Source organism: Magnolia sinica, chromosome 2, assembly GCF_029962835.1.
Source record: "Magnolia sinica isolate HGM2019 chromosome 2, MsV1, whole genome shotgun sequence".
Lineage (NCBI taxonomy): Eukaryota > Viridiplantae > Streptophyta > Magnoliopsida > Magnoliales > Magnoliaceae > Magnolia > Magnolia sinica.
This window is the reverse complement of record NC_080574.1, coordinates 136,452,582-136,475,887: the sequence shown is the minus strand read 5'-3', so window position 1 is coordinate 136,475,887 and position 23,306 is coordinate 136,452,582. Positions and strand designations below refer to the sequence as shown.

Here is a 23,306-nt window from a genome sequence, read left to right as displayed (position 1 = left end):
CACGAGAGGAAATATTGGGCATTCGGTGAGCACCGTTAAAGCATTCTTATGGCCATAAAAGTTATTTATCAATCTATATTTTCCGTTTTTTCACTTAATCCCATTTGGAAAGACCTTATAAACGGTTTGGATAGCATATAAATATTAAGGTCGAGCCTTGGAAGGTTTCAACGGTGGAAATCTATTTCCCCAATTTTCCCTCTCGTGTGACCCCCTTAGTTTTGTATCCATCTCATTTTTTGTCTCAACGTTCTTAAATGAGCTTGAAAAACGGATGAACAAAATGTATTTCTCACTTACATTTCAGTGGGCCCCACCCAGCATCCTTGAGTAACTCAGTATGTTAAGCGTACTGAGTAAGCTCGGTTGGCCCAACTGTCGTTCATGCAATTTATCCGTTCCCCCCATCTCTTTTAACATATAATTTTAGGTCTTTATCCCAAGAAAGGAGTGTATCCAATTCTCAAGTGGCGCACACTACCAAAAATAGACTAAATTGAACGTAGCATTGAAAATTTATCGGGGGCCAAAGAAATTTTTCTTTTCACCCATGTCTTTCCAGTCTTATTAACAAGTTGGATGATAAATAAACATCACCGGGGCTTTATAAAGTTTTAATGGTGGGAATCAATACTAGTATTGTCCACTTGAGCTTTGGATATGCATCAATTTTGGGTTCAACCTCTAAAATGATATGGACAAATGAATGGAGGGCGTGGATAAACTACATGCATTCGTTGTATCCCCGTCTCTGGTAAGAATCGAGCCAAGCACCACTATGGAAGTCTCTACATAATGAATCCTCGACAGCGGGCGAGTTATGCTCAAACAGGAGAAGTGCCTGCTGGAACAATTATTGATCCTATGCGAGGGATAGCTGGAAGCGCACGTGTATGTTACCATGGGAAACTTCCTCGACCATGCTTTTTAGGGATTTTGAATTTGAGGATGCTGAAGTGTGAGGTAAAAGGCTGGCTAGCCTTGCTCTTTAGTTGATGGATCAACCTAAATGTAAACTACTGAAAGGGGAACGAATAACATTACGTTAAATAAACTTCTTAAGACTAGGTTATGGTAGTAGTTGTTGGAGCCTAGTGAGCGAAAGGAGAGCATATTTTTCCCACACCGCATTTTATAACCTTCAAACCAAAACCCCCAAAATGAGATGGAATTCCATAACATAAACCTGTATCACACTTTACCACCTGCTTATCAGCTTGATCGGGTGTGTCTGTTACATGTTTGTACCCGAGCAGCTGCGGACGAAGCTATAAAAGAAGGCTATCAGGTGCATCTTTGTCAGATACGATGAGCAAAAGAAAGGGTGGAGGTGTGTGGATCTTACCACCGAGAAAGCGTGTATCTCTCAGATACGATCCAAATCTGATTGATTACTAGCATATTATTCAAGTGCGCATTTTGTAGATCGAGATCGATACCTATCAACGGAGGGAGAGTCAGCACCTCGCCCAACACCCTAGAGTCATTTGTTGAACCTAGACCGAATACAAAGTCTTTTCCACAATGCGCCCAATAGAGTTTACTCAATATGATAAGCAATTTCGTCCGAGAGAGGGTCCCTCATCTTTCAGGAAGCGGATTGCGTGTGTCTACGCACCATTGACCTTGGTGGTATATTGACTTCAATAAGTTATGTGGGCCCAATGATGTATGTATTATATCCACACCATCCATCCATTTTGTGAGATCATTTTAGAGCATGGGACCAAAATTGAAGCATATCGAAAGCTTAAGTGGACCACACCACATAAAACAATGGGACCATGACACCACCATTGAGACATTCCTAGGGCTCACAATCATGTTTATTTCCCATCGAACATGTTCATAAGGTCGCACAAACCTACATGAATTGAAAACACAAATATTAGCTTATTAGCTTGATCAAAAATTCCCGTGACCCTAATAAAATTTCAATGGTAGGCGTTGAATCCCACTGCTTTATGTGGTGTTGTACACTTGAGCTTTGGATCTATCTTATTTTCGGCCTATGTCTTAACACAATCTCACGAAATGAATGGATGGTGTAGATATAACACATACATCATAACTAATGTTTTGTGATTTTAGTACATCTCAGTGTAAATGACTTTACAAATGAAATAGATGACATATAAACATCAAGGTAAGCCTACAGAAGTTTCAACCATATGCATTTAACTACCTGCTTCTTTCTATTGCATAACTCACTTGAATTTTGGATCTATTTTATTTTTTTAGCCTAAGTCTCTGAAATGACCTTAGGGGTCATTTGGAACCATGGATTTGAGGGGATTTGAAGGGGTTTCAAATCCTCTAGTTGTATGGCACCAAAAAGTAACAAAGGTTTCAAATTGAGGGGTTTGAAATCCACGGTGAAAGCTTGAATTACATGTAAAATCTTTCCAAGAGTTGCATGCGTAACATGTGTGTCATTAGACTGTTAATATACTGGACACATGGCCCATTAATGATATTTTGAAATAATTATATTATCAATTGCATCACTATAATTACTTTAATATGATGATCAACGCCGTCCAAACGTTGTCCACATAAATCAACGGTTAAAAATCGTTGGTTAGTCGCTTGGACATGATCTTGTGCTTGCAGCCGATTCGAGAATTGGAATTTCATCATTTTCGAGCAAAGTATATATTTCAACGGGCTTATTACAACCATTGTGTCAAACATTACATATGTTCACTAATTAGAGATGTTAAAGTTAATTTAGTAATTAAATTTAAACCCTTGTAAATATACTATACTATGCATAGCTATTTTTAAATTAAAGTTGATTTTGAATTTAGGGTACTAAACACAACAAGTTGAATTCAAATCCAGGGGGTTCTAAATCTATGCTCCCAAACAGGCCCTTAAAAAAAGATGAACACATTGGATTTGTCAAAAACATCACCATGGCCCTGCATTCTAGGAAATTCCTGCCAAAGCAGCATTTGTTCCAAAGTTTCAGTGTACCGCACCACACAAAGTGTGGGGACAATGAGGCCAACCATTGAAACCTTCCTGAGGCTTACTATGATTTATTTGCTATCCAATCCATTCATAAGATGACTTTTGATCAAAAACCTCCATTTCTCCGAAAAGTTTCAAACGGCCGTGGACGTTGATTCCCCGCTGTTTCCTGTAGTGTGGTCCACCTGAGAATCGGATCTCCCCCTAGTTTGGGTTCGGGCCCTAAAATGAGCCAGTATAAAGGATGAACCACAAAATCTCTCTCATTCGCGCGAGACGCACGCATTCGCACTCAAACAGCAGTACAGTTGGATGCAGTTTGACTTGTGATGCTGCCATTAGATGGGTGATAGTGGTCGGTGCTCCATGTGTTTTATCCACGCTGTTTATTTATTTTTTATTTTTTTGACAAGTAATGGAGAATTTTTTTGAAACGAAGGCAGAGAAAAAAAAAAAAAAAAAAAACCACAAAAGGAGAGTTGAATTGCTGAGATAGCTGCTCAGCTACTCCCCTGTAAAAAGAATACTACAATCCTTTGGCTTCTCAACATTATAAGCCTACTCAACTATAAAGTTAATCACCCTATTGACAGTAGCCTCTAACGATTTACACATGTCAGTAAAACATTTTCCATTTCTTTCTTTCCACACTGCCCAGCAAACCGCCAAGAGATAAATTGTCCAAGCTTTGTCCTATGCTTTCCACACCTTATACCATGCCATGCCTGCTGCAATCCTCGACACGGAGTCTACGTCGGATATGTGAAAGCAGAGTCGATAAAGAGATGATCCACTGTTTTGATATATGCCATGCAACATATGCCCATTTTCCTCGTATTGTCCACTGTCAGGAAAAGGTTCACTAATTTTTACACATTATTTTAATACTTTATCCCATAAATGAGGCAGATCAAAATCTCAGGAGAATCATAGAAAGGAAAATAGTAGTGAGCAATGTCTACCGTCAAAATCCTTCTACGGCTTACTGTAATGTTTATTTGACATCAACCCGTAAATTAGGTCATACAACCTGGATGAAGGTAAAAAACAAATATCATTTTCATGCAAAATATTTTTAGCCTCAAGAAGTCTTTAATGTTGAGAGTTGAGTAAATACAGTGTGGCCCACTTGACGGTCTGATCTTTCTCATTTTTGGGTTCATACTATCAAATTATATGGAAAAATGGATGGATAGAATGGATGAGAAACATACATCATGTTGGACCCACAGAGCACCGACCAATGCAATTGGCTAGTGGCAATGCGAGTAGCCAATCCGTTTTCGATACATTTAGGCGTGGGACCCAGAAAGGACGATAGAATAGAGAAGTACAGTGGGGCCTCATCTTTTCTATTTTTTTTGATAGCTTGTTAGTACACCCACTGTCAGTTCACACTTCACTGTTAGCCACCCGCACAAGGGATCGATTGGGACGCCTCAGTGTTGAAACGAGATATCTTTTCCTCGGTCTACCACTTGAGCAGTGGATCAGGGTGTCAGTGGAGCCTCATCAGATTGTGGATATGAAAGGGTGAAGGGCATACCAGAACCATCATTACACTGGCATCAACAACATCCACCGTTGAAACCTTTTTAGAGTTGACTATGATGTTTATATGCCATCCAAACCATTCATAGAATTATTATCACTCAGATAAACACTGTAGGAAAAATATCTTTGTGGTACAAAACTTCTGTCACCTTAAGACGTTCAATCCCCATTGTTTTGTATAGTATGGCCCACATGAGTTTTGGACGCCTGATTTTTAGAATATTGTCCTATCTTTCAAAACAGATGGACAGATTGGATTTATCACCGGCCTCACACATCCGGGCACAGAGAGCCCTGAACCATGTATGAAAAAAAAAAAAAGGAAAACCCTATCCGTCCTTTTCTCTCACACGTTTTTCCCTGAATTGCAACCATTTTGGGATCGCTTTGTAACCGTAGGCAATCCACAACATGGTCCACTAGTGTACGGTTCCAATATTCTGTTTAACATGACTGCATATGGCAAAAGGAAAGCAGACAGCATACTAAGTAACTCGGTGTGCTTATGGCCTACTTGGACAGTGGTATTAAGTTGTATTATATGAGATTGCATTACTAATTTTACTTTGAAATTTGGGATGACATGTTTACAAGGAGTGTTAGATGGGATTAAAATTAACTTTATAGGCATTAGAAAATGAACCTTGTGTTGTAAAGTGTAAAATAGGATTATTAATCACACGGATGATGAATTTTTGTTCCATCCACGTTCAGTCTAGATCCAATTTGAAAGTAAATCCTAAAATTTGTTTTTTAATACATATATTTCAAACATAGTATTAAAAAACATAAAATAAAATTAAATAATACCTTGCACATGCACTCATTGTAACTTTTGCAATTCCATTCACCTAATCCCACCTTATACAGCTGGCAAAATAGGCCCTTATCCTACCGAGCAAGCTTTTTGAGGTCTACCGGGATTTATGTATTTTATTATGTGTCCATCCATTTTACCTAATACTTTTAAGTACTCGAGCCCAAAATTTAAGCATATATAAAACTTACGTAGCATATCTAAAACTTAAATGGACCACGCCACAAAAAAGGTGTGAATTGAACATATGCCTCTAAAAGTTTATTGAGGCCACATAAGTTTGGTATTTTCCCTTCATCCATATTTTAAACAGCGGGCCGTTGAAACATCACTGCCTATAAATGTTTCAACAGCCCACTGTTTCCTGTGTTATGATCCACTTGAGGTTTGGATATAATTAAATTTGGCTCAACCCTTTAAATGAGCTGAAAAACAGATAGGCAACATGGATAAATCACATACATTCAAAGGTGGGCCCAACTAAGTTTTCTCAGTTCGATTGGAGTGTACTGAATAACGAAGTACGCAATCCAATTTTGGCGAAAGAGGGTCATATCACTTAGTTTCACTGAAAATTGGATTGTGCACTGAGTTATTCAATATGCTCCCGTAGTATTGAGTAAACTTGGTTGGGCCCAACGAGAATGTAACTGGTCTATCCATGCTATCCATCCATTTTTCCATCCTATTTCAGTGGTTTTGACAAAAAATAAAGTATACCCGAAGATCTAATGTACCGTGACATAAGAAACAGTTGCAATAGTGATTTCCACCATTGAAACCTTTATAGGGCCCACAGTGATGTTTATATCTCATCCAACTTGTTCATGAGATCACGCAAACATCGATGAAGGGAAAACATAAATACAAGCTTGATCCAAAACTTCTGTGGCCCCCAAGAAATTTTCAATGGTAGATGTTCAATTCACACTATTTCCTGTGGTGTGGTCCAATTGACATTTGAATATACTTTAATTTTAAGTTCAAGCCCTAAAATTATCCGGTAAAATGGATGGACGGAGTGGATAAAATATATCAATCACTGTGGATCCCACAGAGTTTACTCAGTACGCAATCCGCTTCCATTTCACTGGGACCACATGAAGAGAAAAAAACAAAATCCCCAGCGTTGATACTGTTAGGCAAGAGTGAAGACTGACGGAGGTGGAGAGCATCTCGAAGGACGCGGATTGGCTACTCCCCCTCCCACCAGCCAATGGCTGATGGTCGGTGCTCTATGGGCCCCACCATGATTTATGTGTTTCATCCATGCTGACCATTTATTTTTCCATATCATTTAATGTGAGAGACCAAAAATGAGGTATATATCAATCTCAAGTGGACCACATTACAGGAAACAGTGTTGAATGAGCGTTGACCATTAAAAACCTTTTGGGGACCATAAAAGTTTTGGATCAAGTTGATATTTGTTTTTTCCCTTCGTCTGGACCTGTATGACTTAATTAACCTATTGGATTTCAAATAAACAGTACATTGGGCCTTAGGAGGATTTTAATGGTGGATATCTAATCACTATTGTTTTACTATGGTGTGGTCCACATGAGATTTATATCCCTCTTAATTTTGGGATCAGGCTCTAAAATTATCTTAAAAAAAGGATGAAACACATACATCATGGTGGGACCCACGGAGCACTGAACATCAGCCACGGGGTTGGTGGCAGGGGGAGTAGCCAACCCTTTCCCCATCTCGAAGTGGTTCGGTGAGAAGGCCGATGACCTAACAAAGCCGCCACCTCACTCTACTCTGTCAAATCAACGGTCCTAATGCATTGAGTGAGAACTGTACCCAGCTATACCAGTTTCTACAAATGGGGACCATGGTTCGGAAATTAAGACCGTCGATTCGATTGCACGAAGCGTGGATGGGAAATTCCTCCAGAGACTACGATGTGAGAGGTTCATAAATCTTCCATCCAGTGGCCTACAAATAAACGGCTGAGAGAAGAACATAGCAACGGTAAAGATGAAAGGACAAATATAGGATGGAAAAAGCTTTCAATCGGGAAGATTTTCGTACTATTCCCCCATTTGAGAAGTGTACGTAGTTTCAACGGTACGGATCAAAGTCAATTGGCCCCATTAGCGAGGACTGGGTGCAACGGATACCGTTCGTTGTCTGATGCATCAGCACTCTACAATTCCTCTGTTACTCCACCAAAACCACGTGGAAGTTATAAATTTACAAATGCACCCGGTCATTATTACCAAAGTGACCTCAACTCATCCGCTAATGGCATCAGACAACGAACGGTATCCAGGGGCATATTGGTCAATTTCCAGGCACATATTGGTCATTTTACATCTACTGTCTTTTCTTCACCTTGACGCCGATTTACGCACCGAAAGCCTTTGGCAGGAAGTTCCTGCGCAAGGATTCTGGGTGGGGCACACTGTGATGTTTGTGAGAAATCAAATCCGTCCATACGTTTTTCGACCTCATTTTACGACATGATACAAAAAATCATGAGGATCCAAAACTCAAGTGGGCCATAGGAGATGAAACAGTGGGAAAAGGAATACCCACCGTTGAAACCTTCCTAAGCTCCACCTTGCTGTTTATATGCCATCTAAACCGTTTATAAGGTCATTTTCACTCAGATAAAGTGAAAACACCAGAAAGATAGACCGTTACAAAACTTTTATGGCCATATAAATGTTTCAACGGTGGTCACTAAATCTTCACTTTTTCTCTCGTGTGACCCAATTGAGGAGATAATCCTCTTATTTTTGGTCTCACTTCATAAAATTATCTTCAAAAACGGATAGAGGGGTTGGATTTCTAACAAACATCTAAGTGGACCCCACACAGAAACCTTGCGCAGGAACTTCCTGCACAGGCTTTCGCAGGAAATCCGCGTCCGTTCACCTCCCCTGCGGAGTAGTCGAGACGAAGCCTTTTCCTCTCTCCCCTACATAACTATCTCCCCAACAACCCCAGTCTCGGAAAAATCGAGCGAGAGAGAGAGAGAGAGTTATTGCAGCGATGGCTTCAACGAGTCTGGTGAAACTCAATGCTTCCTCCTCTCAATGGATCGGCCAGCAGTCCTTCAACCGCCCCGGCTCGATTCGGTCGAGTCCGCGCCGAGTCGCCGTCCCGATCCGTGCCGGATCCTACACAGACGAACTCGTTCAGACCGCTGTGAGCTCTCTCTCTCTCTCTCCCCCTCTCTCTCTCTGATCCTGAACGATCGAGATCTGCGAAGTTTCGATCAGATCGATCTGTTTCTTTTGCTTTCAATTGAGTAGTTTTGATCCGGATCGTCCCATACGCTTGAAGATTTTTCTTTTCGATCTTCGGACTGCGAATCCTTAGGGTTGAGTTAGGTCTGTCTTCGACTGATCTCTGTTTTGATTGTGGAACAATTACAATCCATGATAGTTACATAGAGTAGACTCTTGATTCGACTAGTTTCTCTCGGTTTGATCTTTCCATGATCGAATTTTGTGGAATTCCAAACGGTTCGACCTGTTTCCATTCGTCATGTTTCAGGATTGTGAATACTTAGGCCAGGAAATCAGTCTGTAATTGGTTCCTGTTTGGTTGCGCCACAGCAACTGCAAGAACGGGAATGCCGGTTCTGTAATTTTGTATGCTTCGGTCTTTCCATTCGGTCTCATAACATAACAAGTTCATTGTAAGCTCATGACACTTTTTTCAAACCCTTGGTTGAGTGATGAGAATTGGCGGCAATTAGGTCGAATTAGGTATGTGTTAGAGGGACTTCTAATTTTAATGCTGAAATATTTTTCTCTTAGATCTGTTCTGATCATGATCTGGTTTTAATTGCTTGATTCTCTTTATATGGTCAGTCTTTTATTCTTTAAAATATGTTCTAGTTGCAGCCCGTTTCCTTTTAGCTGATTTTAGATCAGTATGCCCCACTGTTCAGTTTCTGTTATGAGAAATGATTCTGCGGTTTGCTTACTCTGAATTAGGTCTGTGTTAGAGGGACTTCTGATTTTAATGCTGAAATATTTTTCTCTTAGATCTGTTCTGATCATGATCTGGTTTTAATTGTTTGATTCTCTTTATATGGTCGGTCTTTTGTTCTTTAAAATATGTTCTAGTTGCAGCCCGTTTCCTTTTAGCTGATTTTAGATCATAATGCCCCACTGTTCAGTTTCTGTTATGAGAAATGATTCTGCAGTTTGCTTACTCTGAATTTTTTGGGTAAGTGATTATGAAGAGTTGTTTGATATTGATCAGACTGTTGTGTGAGAAGGGACCACCACTTGTAAATTATTGGGTGTGGTATTCTCTAAACTAGCATGTGGTTGCCCCCACATGAGACAACTCTCCAATCAAATGATCGAACCATAGTGATAAATCTTGTTCTCAGCACTTTCTCGGCATGGAAATTTCTTGGGAGATCTTCAAATTTGAGGGTTTTCTCGGGATATTATTGGAAAAATCTCGCTGAAAATAAAAAGATTTATTCTGAATTATTGAATAATTTAAATTTTAAATATATTCATATTACAAATTCCTTAATGTTTTTTAGTATTGTCAAGTTAATATTGCAATATTATCTAGATAAAGATACAACACACTAAAATCTGCTGAGATTTGAAATTCTTACCGATAATATCGTTTGATGTATTTCTCGCAATATTTTGCAAGACTTAAAAATCTCGTAGATATTTGTTGCACTGCTTGCAACAAATTTTTTGGTGCAGGTGATTATAGCCAATTGTTCAACTTCAGTCATTTCTGAGGTTGTATTTATAAGTTTTCCCTTATCCATTTAGGTTGAATCAGAAATGTAATCTTTGTATGCTTGTTGACAATAGAGAGTCCTTAATTCATCCACTTGAAGGTCAAATGTGACACATGCGGGTGGTTGAAGATGAGCATTCTCACTTATAGCACTTTCACATGTGCGGCTTATGTGGCACATGTGCCATGCATGTTTACGGAAGATTGCTAATCCACATATTTTGTGGAAAATTGACTAAAACCAATGTTATGTCTGCATTGCCTAATCCACAATGACAGCTAGTTTTTTGGACAGCTTTGTATTTGGTTTTATTGAAATTAGTGTCGTGTCCAAATATTTGTTGTTGAAAAACTATGGACATATCCCTTATCTGGACCAGTGTTCGAAATATCGATACTATCGGCCAATATATCGGCCGATATTATCGTTATCGCACCCCTGCGAGACGATACACTCGCGATAACCCCCGGAAGATACCAAAAAACCCAAAATCCAGATATCGGCCGATATATCGTTGATATTGCACGATATTTTGACGATATCGGACGTCATCATCCGAAAAAATTGGGAAAAAAAATTAGAGCGTGGATTTCGGTACCTGTAGAAGAGATCGCCATGATCGGAAGCTTCCATTTGGCGGGCCATTCGAATTGAAGCATCATTCCTAGGTTTCCACCAATAAAATCTCCGATTTTGGAGAGAAATCCCGAGACATCTTCGCCGATTTGGGAGAAATTTTAGGGTTCCAGCTTCCGGAACCCTTTCTGCTTAAAAAGTAAAGGTCGTTCGAGCCTTTTTTTTGACGCGGATTAGCTACTGATAGATTGAGTCGCGAGATCGCTACTGAAGTGACGTCACCAAGTTACGTGGGTCCCACCATGATGAATGTGTTATATCCACACGGTCCATTCATTTGGAGATATCATTTTAGGACATGAGTCAAATAACGAGGCAGAAAAAAATCTGTAATGGACCCCACTACAGAAAACAGTGGAGAAAGTGACATCCACCGTTGAAACCTTCCTAAGGTCCACCGTGATGTTTATTTGAGATCCAACCCGTTAATAAGTTAAAAAAAGATATTATAAAAGGGAAAAATATATATATTAGCATAATCGAAAACTTTGGTGGCCCTCAGAAGTTTTTAATGGTGGGTGTCACTCTCTCTATCGCTTTCTGTGGTGGGGTCCATTAGAGCTTTGAATCTTACTCATTTTTAGGTTCATGGCATAAAATGTTCTCTCCAAGTGGATGGACGGTGTGGATACAAAACATACATCATGGTGGGGCCCACGGAACTTGGTGACGCCAATTCAGTAGCTACTCAACCTGTCAGTAGCAAATCCGCAGCAGGAACGGATTGGCTACTCCCCTTGACACCAGCCAATGGCTGGTGGTCGGTGCTATGTGGGCCACACCATGATGTACGTGTTTCATCATGCCATCCATCTGTTTTTACAGATTATTTTATGGTATAAATCCAAAAATGAGATATATCCACATCTTAAGTGTACCACATTACAGGAAACAATGTTAAATGAGGGTCGACCATTAAAAACATTTTGGGGGCCATAAAAGTTTTGGATCAAGTCGATATTTGTTTTTTCTCTTCATCTGCACCTGTATGACCTAATCAACAGATTGGATATCAAATAAACAGTATAGTGGGCCATAGGAGGATTTTAATGGTTGATATCCAATCACTATTGTTTTCATGTGGTGTGGTCCACCTGAGAATTATAACCCTCTCATTTTTGGGATCAAGTAATAAAATGATCTTTAAAAATGGATGAACGGAATGAATGAAACACATACATCATGGTGGGGCCCACAGAGCACCGAACACCAGCCACGGAGATGGTGTTAGGGGGAGTAGCCAATCCGTTTCCATCCGCAGCCCTTTTTTTTTATCGAAATCCAGTACCGCGCACACCACCTAGCTGTGTGTTAACGTCGCCAAGTTCTGTGGGTCCCATCATAAGCTATGTGTTATATCCAGACCGTTCGTCCATTTGGCGAGCTCTTCTTAAGGCTTGAGCCGAAAAATAAGACAGATCCAAAGATCAATTAGACCACAATGCAAACAGCAGTGGTAGATTGAACGTCTACGATTGAAACCCTTTTGGGGGTCACGGAAGTTTTGGATAATATGATATTTATTTTTCCTCTTCATCTAGGTCCGTGTGACCTAATTAACAGATTGGATGGAAAATAAACATTATGGTGGGCCCTTTGAATATATTAATGGTGAGAATCAGTCCCCCACTACTATTTGTGGTGTGGTCCACTTGAGCTTTGGATATGACTCATTTTTGGGTTCATGATCTAAAATGATCTCTCCAAATGCATGAACGGTGTAGATATAATAAATACATTATTGTGGGGCCATGTAACTTTGAAATATTTGTACAACTTGCGCCGAGGAGTGTTGGCACAGTACTAGAATTTCCTGCCTAAGCCTTCCAGTGCTTGAAACCTTAGTGGGGCCTATCATCGATGTTTGTGAGGAATCCACTCCATCCATCCGTTTTGTGAGATCATTTTAGGACATGAAATAAAAAATGAGTAGGATCTAATACTCAAGTGTGCCAAAAATGTGAGGATTGAACATCCACACTTGAAATATTCGTGGGGCCACATAAGTTTTGAATTAGACTAATATTTGTATTTTCAATTCATCCATGTAGGAATAATGTTATGAACAGTATGGATGGCATGTTAACATCACTGTCAACCCAGGGAGGTTTCAACAATAAGGAATTTTCCTACCCACCTTTTCCTTTAGTGTGGCCCACTGTAGTCTTGGATCATGCTCATTTTTGCTCTCAAGTGCTAAAATGATCTCAAAAAATGAATGGACGAGGTGGATTTCTTATAAACATCACAGTGGGCCCCACCTAGGTTTTAAGTGAAGGAACTTGGCAGGAAATCTGCGTACGATCGGCGCCCCACCCCCAATATGGTGGGAAGTGGATCCCCTAGTGAGTAGTGTACTTTGTAAACTTCGTGGGCGCACTATAATTCATGTATTTTATCCACTCCGTCCATCCATTTTACCAGATAAATTTATGGTTTGAATGAAGAGAAAAAACTACTATTAGCTTGATCCAAAAATTTTGTGGCCCATTAATGGTCAATCACCATTGTTTCCTATGGTATGGTCTACCTAATTATTGGATCTGTTTTTTTTTTTTTGGATAATGTCCTGAAATGATATGGAAAAACGGATGGACGGGGTTGATACTGAATATAGTTGTCTTAGTTCAATCGGACAACGCATAGCTTAGGACCCTATACAAAGGAAATCTATTGTGTACACTTCTTTTTCGAAACTTTATGATTTAAAAGTGTGTAGTAAGGGCCTTTTTAACAATCCCCAAAGTTTTATTAAAAAATTCAACCATTTCCCCAATGTTTCCCCATGTTTTCCAAAAAGTGCGATAAACTATGCGATACAAACGATATATCCCGTGCGATAACCGATACGTATCTATATCCCAAGGGTGCGATACATTGTGCGATACCGATATTTCGAACACTGATCTGGACAATGTTGTTTGAATGGAACTTCTTCAGTAACCAAACGGCCCGAAAGTGAAAGATTGGTGGAGATGCACATCAGATTACCCATTGAGCTGGGTTGGTCGTAGACTGCTGCATCAATTGAAAACGATTAAAGGTTTTGATCAAGGAGAGGATAAAGGAGCCTTTCAGGGTTCTAGAGTAAGCTAAAGCCTCCATTCTTTGTGTATTAGGGTAAGTTCTTGTTCCAGTTGAGGATAGCGATAGAAGAATCTGGATTGGGAATCATACCAGGGTATTCATGCTCCGATCATTTTATGAGTCGTTTTCCGGGTTTGCCAAGTCACTGTTTGGCCATGAATTGGCATTCGAGATATCCCCCGAGAGTTGTGGGTTTCTGCTAAGTGGCAGGTATTGACAATATTCTTTCTTTAGATCACCTTCAGAATAAGAACTACGAAATTGTGAATGGTTGATTCATATGTATGCAAGCAAAGGAATAGATGCATCATCTATTGGTCCATTGCCCTTTTGCTCCAGGGGTACAGAAGCATCCTTTGTATGTTCAAGGTAGCTTGGGTGATGCCGGTGTCTGCGCAATTGTTGTTGGAAGTGGGGATTTTCAGTTTTGCATTAGAAAGAGGGAGGCTTTTGTGGAATCTTTCCATTCCAAAAGTATGGTGGTCCATATCAGAAATGTCAGTCATAAAGTGTTCTTCAGGAGGTGAACAAGGTGAGAACAAAGATTATGTCTCAGGCTTTGCTTCACAAGGAATTTCAAAGGATAGTGTTGAGGGGTTGGTTGGAGGTCATTGATAACAGATGTAGTTTGCCAGCCCATCGCCAAATGGTCTATGGAAACTTGATAGAGGTTTTATTGGCAATCCGGGGCTCGCAAGATAGGTGGGTGAGAAGAGATGGGGAAGGTTCAATTCTTCGAGTTTTCATTGGTCTGATCAGGAGGGCCAATTTCAATAATGTGGAAGTCGGCACTTTATGGCAGGTTATCCAGCTGCTCGTTGATATGCACTCTCCTTGCATCATAGATGGAGATTCAATCAATATGGTCAGATGGGATCCTCCATTGGGCGTTTATCTGTGGCAGTTCCTTCATTAGATAGAGGAAATCAGGGAGATACAAGAACTGCCTCAGCTTCTTAAATTCTTTCTCTCGTGCTTCTAGAGATCTCAACAATGTAGCAGAAAACCTGGCTAAGAAGGGTGTTTTCTCCAGAATTTTATAATTGGAGAATTCCTTCCCTTGTTGTAATCTTTCCGTAATCTCTATTTATCAATGAAATTATACTGCTCAAAACCAGAAAAAGGTGCTTCATGTGCCTAAAGGACACAGAATCTGTTGATCATCTCCCTATTCACTGTGAGATCGCTTCAAAGATCTGGAAGGATTTTATGAACACTGTGCATTAAGGACATGGAATTTGTTGACACCTCATTATTCACCACAGGATCACTTCAAAAGTCTGGAGTCTGGACAGGTTCTCTGAACACTTTTGGCATGCAATAAGTCATGCAGATGGCGGTTGGTGATCTTTTCTTAGCCTGAAATGGATGGGCAGAGGAGGGTGAATTGTTAAGGCACTTTGGCATCTCCCCCTTTGGATTGTAATGTGGTTTCTGTGGTAGTAACACAAATAACCACATCTTCAATACCATTCCTAGTCCACCAAGGTGGTTTTTAGTATGGCTAAAGGAAAAGTTGTTCCTTGTTTGATTGCTATTAATATACATAAGAGGGGCAACCCCTTTGGGAGTTTGAGTGTAAGAGTTGTCAGGGGAGGTTTTCTTTCTAGGGGGGCCGCTTTGGGTTTGTCAGGCTTGATTTCTCATCATCCTCTTGTTGTTTCTTGCTTTTTCTTTTCTTAGTAATGATCATGTGCAATAACAAATGTCATATAATTAAGAATATGGTCAATAATTAATAGGATGAGATAAATAGAAACTACAAATAACCTTTCAAAAAAAATTAAAAAATAGAAACTACAAATAAATTTTGGATGGCGTAATTTAACTAATAAATAGTAGATTTGCAATTCTTCTTCTTCTTCTTCTTCTTCTTCTTTGAAAGGGTAGATTTGCACATTTTGTGTAATAAATATTCTAACAAGACCAAGTTTATAGTACCAAATAGTAGTGTTAGCAGCATACCATAAGCCCACCAAGGAAGCCATCAATTATAATCCGATTCCAGCAATCAAAGTATTCATGAACAGAGAATTTTGCCTTGGCCATGAGTCCCAAAGAAGTAATTGCCATGATCAAGAAATAAAAGACAAAACCCATCAAGCCAGTAAGCCCCACAATCCCAGCAACAACACCAATAATGGATACAAAGGTACGGCTACACAAACAAATAAAGTGTGGCATAAGCATTATAATATTTTCAAGCCAACCAAAACTACAGCCAGAAAACATGAAGAAGGAAAAACCAATGAAAGTCAATGCACACCAGGTACCAATCAGAGCAAAATAAAACCTGCATGCACATATTATGAATAGATTGATATAAAAGTGGTATTACCGTATTAGACTTTTTATACTAGCTAACAAGGTTGCAAAAATGCCTTGCATGGGAATTTCTCTGAGCCCTTAACCCAAGAAAAACATGTTTTCCTCTTTCCAAGGATATCTTAACATGGACAACAAAGTTCTTCATATTTCTGATATTTTTTATTCTCTAACTCTACATCAGAAACTTATTTTGGTGTGAAAGCCAATTGTCAAGAGCAAGATTGCCATGTGTTTCACAAAAATAAAAAATAAAAATAAATAGATAAAATCATCAATCCAATCCAAGTCTTCTAATCTCTCGACTAGTACCAGCTCACCCATAACCCAAGAAAGGGCCAAAAGATCAAAGTGGCTGGCACATGGACCAAGATCACACTAAATTGGATAATTCTAGCTGTTCGGGCATTGATGGAAGTTAAGAAAGAAAAATAGTCAACAATCCTAATTCAATCGGCAAATGTCCAATCAATGTGACTGGACATTTAGTTAAACCACATGCACTGTAGGGGTCTATTTTTGGATAATTGGGGTTGGCATACCTCAGCCATGTTGGATGCTTGGAGTTGGCATCCCTCAGCCACGTGTACGGTGGATGCATTTTTCAGTATGATCCTCCATACACAGGCAAAGTAACATATCGTTCCTCATTGATATGAATCATAACCTCGGCATTTCTCAGATTACTCTGAATTGCAAAACTCAAAAAATGATTCAGCCTCAAAGTAGGCACCAACTTGGTGATAAAGGTCACCACCAATCAACCAACAGAAAAGGGCACCAACTCGTATTTGGTTGTGAAAACAAACCTGTAGTAGATGATTTTCATGTTGCATTGCAAATTATCGGCATTGAAAATCGGCAGATCATTGCTAGCATCATTTGATTTCTTCCCAACAGCACTTGAATCCTCATGCACCGCCATAACTTTTTTTTCCTCGAATTATTATCTACAAAAGCAATTGACAAAAAAAAAAAAAAGCGTTTTCTAATCAGAACTCAAGAAACGCTGATCTCAACTTCTTTTGAGAGAGAGAGAACAAAATTTATTAGAACGCCCACCAAAAGACAGGAAAAGAATAGAACACAACACTAAGATGTCAAAATAGAGGAAAAAGAAGCAGCCTTAGCTGCATATAGATGAGGAGCCCAACCCTTAACAAGACATAAAATTGTCTTTATCACCCCATCCACCATGGACCTCCCTTTTCTAAACCACCGTTCATTCCTTCATTTCCAAATAGCCCAACGAATAGCCATAATGAGAAGGCTCCAAACAACTTTAGTAGCCTTCCCACCACCTTCTCCATGCCAAGCCCAGAGAAGAGCCTCTACAAATTCCACAATAACCCAGGCCATATGAGACTTGGCAAAGAAAAACTCCTACACTTTCCAAGAAAAGGCGCAATGGATAAGTGGTTGATTGATTTTTCATCCTCCATGCATATCAGGCCAATATTAGGGAGAATAAGAGATCTCCATTGGAGGTTATCAATGGTTAGGACTCTCATTGGCAAATCAACCACACAGACGCTTGGGGGGGCAGCATAATGCCAATGGAGAAACAAGTGGGAGGAACCAGGGACACTGCCTGAATCAGAAATAAATATGAAGAAAGAAGCCACCCAAAAATTCCCAGATCAATTCCCTTTCCATAGTAGAGGACTTCATTTCATCAAATTGCATGATATATCAAAAATGTTTAATAATAGAGGTCATATCCAAGCGAGCATGCTTGACCAAGATTGATCGGGTGTGCAAAAGCCACCATCCAAGTGGAATCGTGGTTGGATAAACTGGACCATCCATCAGGTGGGATCCACTGTAAACAAGTTGCAGTCCAAAATTTGCATCAATTGGATGATCCTGACCCTCTGATTTGTGGAAAAAAAAAATTGACAGATTTACTATAGGAATTCTGTGGTCTTGTTCTACATATCTAGGAGAACAACATAGAATGATTTGGTGGGTGGCATCTATATGGTGTGCTTTGCCACCATTTATTAGACTGCGGGACCCCTTCCACTGTACACGTATTTCTCGCAAATGATTTTTCTAACTTTTCAGCTTGGAGCAATAGACCCTAATTATCCAACAAAGCAGCTACCTAACTCAACTTTCCATGAACATGGTACTTAGATGCATGATCTTTCTAATCAGGTGCTGCTTTTGCCTGGAAATACGCAGAACTCCCACTCCCACTCCCTGGCTGTTTATTCTTGCTAACATTTCGAAATTCAAACTGCTTGAGCTGGATCCATTCGAAATTTGTGTTTTGCTTGGCCCCAGCCCGGATGATTGCCTTCCCTTGCTGTGAGAGAACCACAAAAAACTCAATTTCAGGAATTCGTGTATGCCATTTGCTTGTAAAACATACCTCATATACCTTGGACATGTATATTATGTTGGTGATGATAAAATTTTTCTGCCCATTTATTTCTAGCAACAAGCTGGCCCCAATTGCTTGTACAAAGTTATGATGATGATGAGGATAAGAATTTTTTATGTGCATTTAGTTTTCTGTATTTATGGTTCTTGACTGTTTTCTATTTTCCTCTTATATGTATACTTCCAGAAAACTGTTGCTTCTCCTGGACGTGGTATCCTTGCCATTGATGAATCAAATGCGACTTGCGGAAAGAGGCTTGCTTCGATTGGTTTGGACAATACCGAAACCAACCGCCAAGCTTATAGACAGCTTTTGCTGACCACTCCTGGCCTCGGAGAATATATTTCTGGCGCCATTCTTTTTGAGGAAACTCTTTACCAGTCTACGACAGATGGAAAGAAATTTGTGGATTGTCTGCGTGATGCAAAAATCATGCCCGGTATTAAAGTTGATAAGGTAATTCTTCCATTACACATCCAGCTTGTTCAGTACCTTCAGAAATTGCTTTCTTCTTCTTCTTCTTCTTCTTCTTCTTTTTAAAAGAGATTTATTTTAATTCCACATTGCATTGTTCCAATGTTTATGGTGCACTGATAATGTTATGAATTCATTTGCCTTTTCTTTCAAGGGATTGGTTCCTCTACCAGGATCAAACAATGAATCTTGGTGCCAAGGTTTAGATGGATTGGCTTCAAGATCTGCTGAGTATTACAAGCAAGGTGCCCGCTTTGCAAAATGGTTAGTTCCTACTGCACAATTTACTGGACCTGCCTAAAAATGAACAATGCTCGTATGAACTTTTGTATTTTGGGAACATTCCAAAGAGGAACATACAAGATTCTATGCATGTCAGATTGCATTCGGTGATCAAGGCCATTGATCTGATGGGTCTTGCATTAGGTAGGTGATTGTCAGAAAATCATGTAGATTAGAAGATTCCAACCCTTTGATCTTTGGACCACTCTTTTAAAAAAAATAAAAATCAGATTTGAACCGTTACTATATTTCCCCCTTTGCTGTCAAATTGTAATCTATTGATCAAATTGCAATATTGCAATCTTGAAGCTTTTCTAGCTCCCATTTATAGCAAGAACAATCAGTCAATGGTTTGGAATGCCTATCTGTGCCCCATATGTTAGCAAACTGTACACTTGCTGATGAGCTGGAGCCTATAATTCCTCCTTCCAAAAGCAATAGGAAATATCATATGCTCCCATCTACTTGATAATGTGGAATTAGAACTCCCCAAAACTGTGTTGACTCACTTTATATGGTCAGCGAGTCGACCTCCCAAAACATGTATATATTCCAACAGAGTCAGCATGAGGAGTGTCATTTGTCAGGCTTGTAAAGGTGCAGGGCCAAATTTTGAACTGCAAGCATCTGGCCTGTGAGTCCTGGCATATTCAATAAATTTTGTTTGCTCAGCCAGACCAGGCATATTGCTATCCCTAGGCACAGGACTACAAGTCGCACTGATTTTGGCTTACCCAGAATTACCGAATGGTTTCAGCTTCTTTGTTGATTCCCATACTACCCAAGTTCTCTGTTAAATGTTATGCTTCTGTATCAAATATGCAGGCGGACGGTTGTTAGCATTCCTTGCGGTCCTTCCGCTTTGGCTGTGAAGGAAGCTGCGTGGGGACTGGCACGTTATGCTGCTATTTCTCAGGTATGTTTATTACTTTATTATGTATCTTTGCTAACCCATATTAATGAGTAGGAAATCTATATTTCGATGCCATCATAGTGGATATTTCTCAATTGTTTGCTTAGGTTTTCTTGTGGTCTTATTGGTGGCGATAGTGATGATTCTTTTATGTATTTTTATATTTCTTGTTTTGCTGAAATTTCCTTTTTCAGGATAATGGTCTTGTGCCGATAGTGGAGCCTGAGATTCTCCTTGATGGGGACCACTCGATTGACAGGACGCTTGAGGTGGCAGAGCATGTCTGGGCGGAGGTCTTCTACTACTTGGCTGAAAACAATGTGGTTTTTGAAGGCATCTTGCTCAAGCCTAGCATGGTAACCCCGGGAGCTGAACACAAAGAGAGGGCTTCTCCTGAGACCATTGCCAAGTATACCCTCAAGATGCTGAACCGGAGAGTGCCACCTGCTGTTCCTGGGATCATGGTAAATTCCATCAACCTGCTTATTCATGGATCTTGTTTTTCTCGCTCCTTAAACTGGATTCCATATGTTCTTTTCTGTATCAGTCTTGTTCTTTCTAAATATAATCTACAACTTCTCTTTTTAAGGGCATTATCTGAGATTTGATCCCATGAGATGGTGAAACATCATTTTTGTTGAACTCTACATTGGGACAGTTGTGGCCCACCTTTTTTTTTTAAATCAAAGCTTTTGGACTGGTGTCTGTGATCAAGGGATGGACCACATGCCCCGATATCTCCCCTGTTGTCCTAGCCATCTGATGAAAATGGACAGTCACAACAGGCGCATGGTCTGCGCTTGCTGTTTGCCCTATAGAGGTAGACCCCATGATCTGAGGATGACTTCGACTTCTGGCTCATCTCCCAAAATCATGGGGTGAACTGTAGGAATTTAGATTGCCAAAAGGTGGTACCAAAATGCACTTTGCTGGGCTAAGCAAATGCTTAGTTGAATATTGCATGCTGCAGGCCTCATCTTCTTAGTTAAGGAAATGAGAATTGATGTGCTCGTATCTGCTGTCATCCATAAAAGATGGTGTGAACTTCAAGACACATTTCAAATGGACTTCTGAAAGTTCGAATCATGAACTGCTTCTAGATTCACGCCAGCCATCTTTAAATGATGAGAGATGATGGGTGCACGTCTCTCAGTGAGCCTCCGTGTGCATGCATTGAAACCGTGCCCCTTATATATATATTAATAATTTATTTATTTAAAGAAACTAATTGGAGTGTTTTCCATGTTTCATTAATCAATATCAGTTCTTATCGGGAGGACAATCCGAAGTGGAAGCGACGCTGAACCTGAACTCGATGAACCAAAGCCCCAACCCATGGCACGTCTCGTTCTCCTATGCACGTGCTCTCCAGAACACGGTCCTGAAGACGTGGCAGGGTCGCCCGGAGAACGTGGAAGCTGCGCAGCGTTCTCTTCTGGTGCGTGCCAAGGCAAACTCTCTTGCCCAGCTTGGCCGTTACACTGCTGAAGGCGAGAGCGAGGAGGCTAAGAAAGGCATGTTTGTGAAGGGCTACACCTACTGAACATGCAGGTAAACCTCCCCCCCACCCAAGCACTCCCAAGTCCTGGACTTGTTATTTCTGAGAACTTATCGTAAGCCTTTTTTTGGCAGTTTGAGGCGCTTTTTTTTTTTTTTTTTTTAATATAAAAAAATTTAAGAATAAGCAGTGATTTTTAAAGGGACTTGGAATCCCAGGAGCTGTTGGTTTTAGAAGTAATTAGATCTTAATATCTTTTGTCGACCTTACCCCTAAGACTATTAGGGATTTGTTGTAGTCTGCCATCTTGGTTTCTTCTAGAGGATGATGAATATGCACTTGAATTGCTGTAATCGTATACTTTCAATTGGATTGATGTGTCAACGAATATGTATTAGCAAGATTCCGTTTGGAAGGAGGGTTATTTGATGCTCTGGCTACGCATGGCGCTTGATATCCGGACACTGAGAAGTTGGGCACAGCATGCATTCAGTCAAGTTGAACAAACTAAATTGTGGAACCCACTCTCTCAGTCACAAAATCAGATTTGCTTGAACGATCCTAACATCTGATTAGTGGACAGTTGTTGAAATTGGACCATTGGCTATTTCCTAATTTTATCCGTCCAATGAATGTCCCGCTAATCTGTCTGTCAGATAATCAAATGAGCAATTTTTGGCTTATGATGCATCTATATTGGGACTTGTAAGTTGGATTGTTTAATTTGAATCACTTGTCTTCTGCAAACGCAAATTCCAGGTGATTTCTTAGCACCTCCGCATCATCGTTGCACCCTGCTAGTGCACCTAAGTTTTTCTATTTGAAGAAATAAGAGTGATCTAAATCTGAAACGTTTGACCATTGGTCCAAACTGTGTTAGATGGACTGTAGCCAGAAATTACACCAAAGGATGTCATGCCCGCAGAATACGCCCCAACTGTTGCAAGATCAAACAAGGATTGCAATGGCTCCATGGTGCAGTCGTGAGATCTGTGGTCGGATTCGTGTTTCGTTAGGGGAAATCCCACTGTCATGTCAGGTGTGTGTTCCAGAAGTGTTTCTTGTATCCTCGTAATGATTGTTCTTAGTAGACGGTTCAAATTATGTGATTAAGCTGAAGAAGGTGCCCCGTCTAGGACGTGAATCTGGCCCTGCCAAAAATCCGTTTTAGACTTAAAACTTTGTTATGCAGGATCCCACAGCCAAATGTAGCATAACAGATTGCAATTGAATTAATTTTCTGTCTATCAATTTGCGCCTATGGCAATGATTTGCTATGTTAGTAACTTGGGCTGCCAATAACCCACACACACACACGTCCAGGAAGATTGTATACCAAAATGTTGGGAGAGCAGCAGTTTTCCAAACAGTGAGTAAATGAGTCTGGAGACCTACCGGTGAAATAAACTGAAGCATGTGCCAATACAAGCCCTCTTACTCAATCAACTCTTGACTGTCGTTGGGCACTACTTTTAAATGGGCCATTGACCAAATGTGACTTTGGGTTCATGTCCTAACAGCACGAGAGAGATTCATTGCTCCAAGTTTAACTAACAAATGCCCATTGAAGGTACTGTTCATGAGATGTATCAGTTATGATGGTTTTTTTTTTTT

At 40.1% G+C, this 23,306-nt stretch overlaps 2 protein-coding genes across 2 annotated transcripts; one reads left to right on the top strand and one right to left on the bottom strand.

Moving 5' to 3' along the window:
- Positions 1-8,261: 8,261 nt before the first annotated feature.
- On the top strand, positions 8,262-22,045 carry LOC131237818 (fructose-bisphosphate aldolase 3, chloroplastic). Its single transcript, XM_058235820.1, has 6 exons — positions 8,262-8,509; positions 18,712-18,981; positions 19,154-19,263; positions 20,107-20,197; positions 20,389-20,658; positions 21,459-22,045. Exons 1-6 carry the CDS (start codon positions 8,354-8,356, stop codon positions 21,735-21,737), a joined length of 1,176 nt encoding a protein of 391 aa, XP_058091803.1. The 5' UTR covers positions 8,262-8,353; the 3' UTR covers positions 21,738-22,045.
- Positions 15,750-17,548, bottom strand: LOC131237819 (uncharacterized). The gene is made up of 3 exons (XM_058235821.1): positions 17,291-17,548; positions 16,946-17,086; positions 15,750-15,969 (listed from the first exon to the last, which is right to left on the bottom strand). Exons 2-3 carry the CDS (start codon positions 17,059-17,061, stop codon positions 15,765-15,767), a joined length of 321 nt encoding a protein of 106 aa, XP_058091804.1. The 5' UTR covers positions 17,062-17,086; positions 17,291-17,548; the 3' UTR covers positions 15,750-15,764.
- Positions 22,046-23,306: the final 1,261 nt, after the last annotated feature.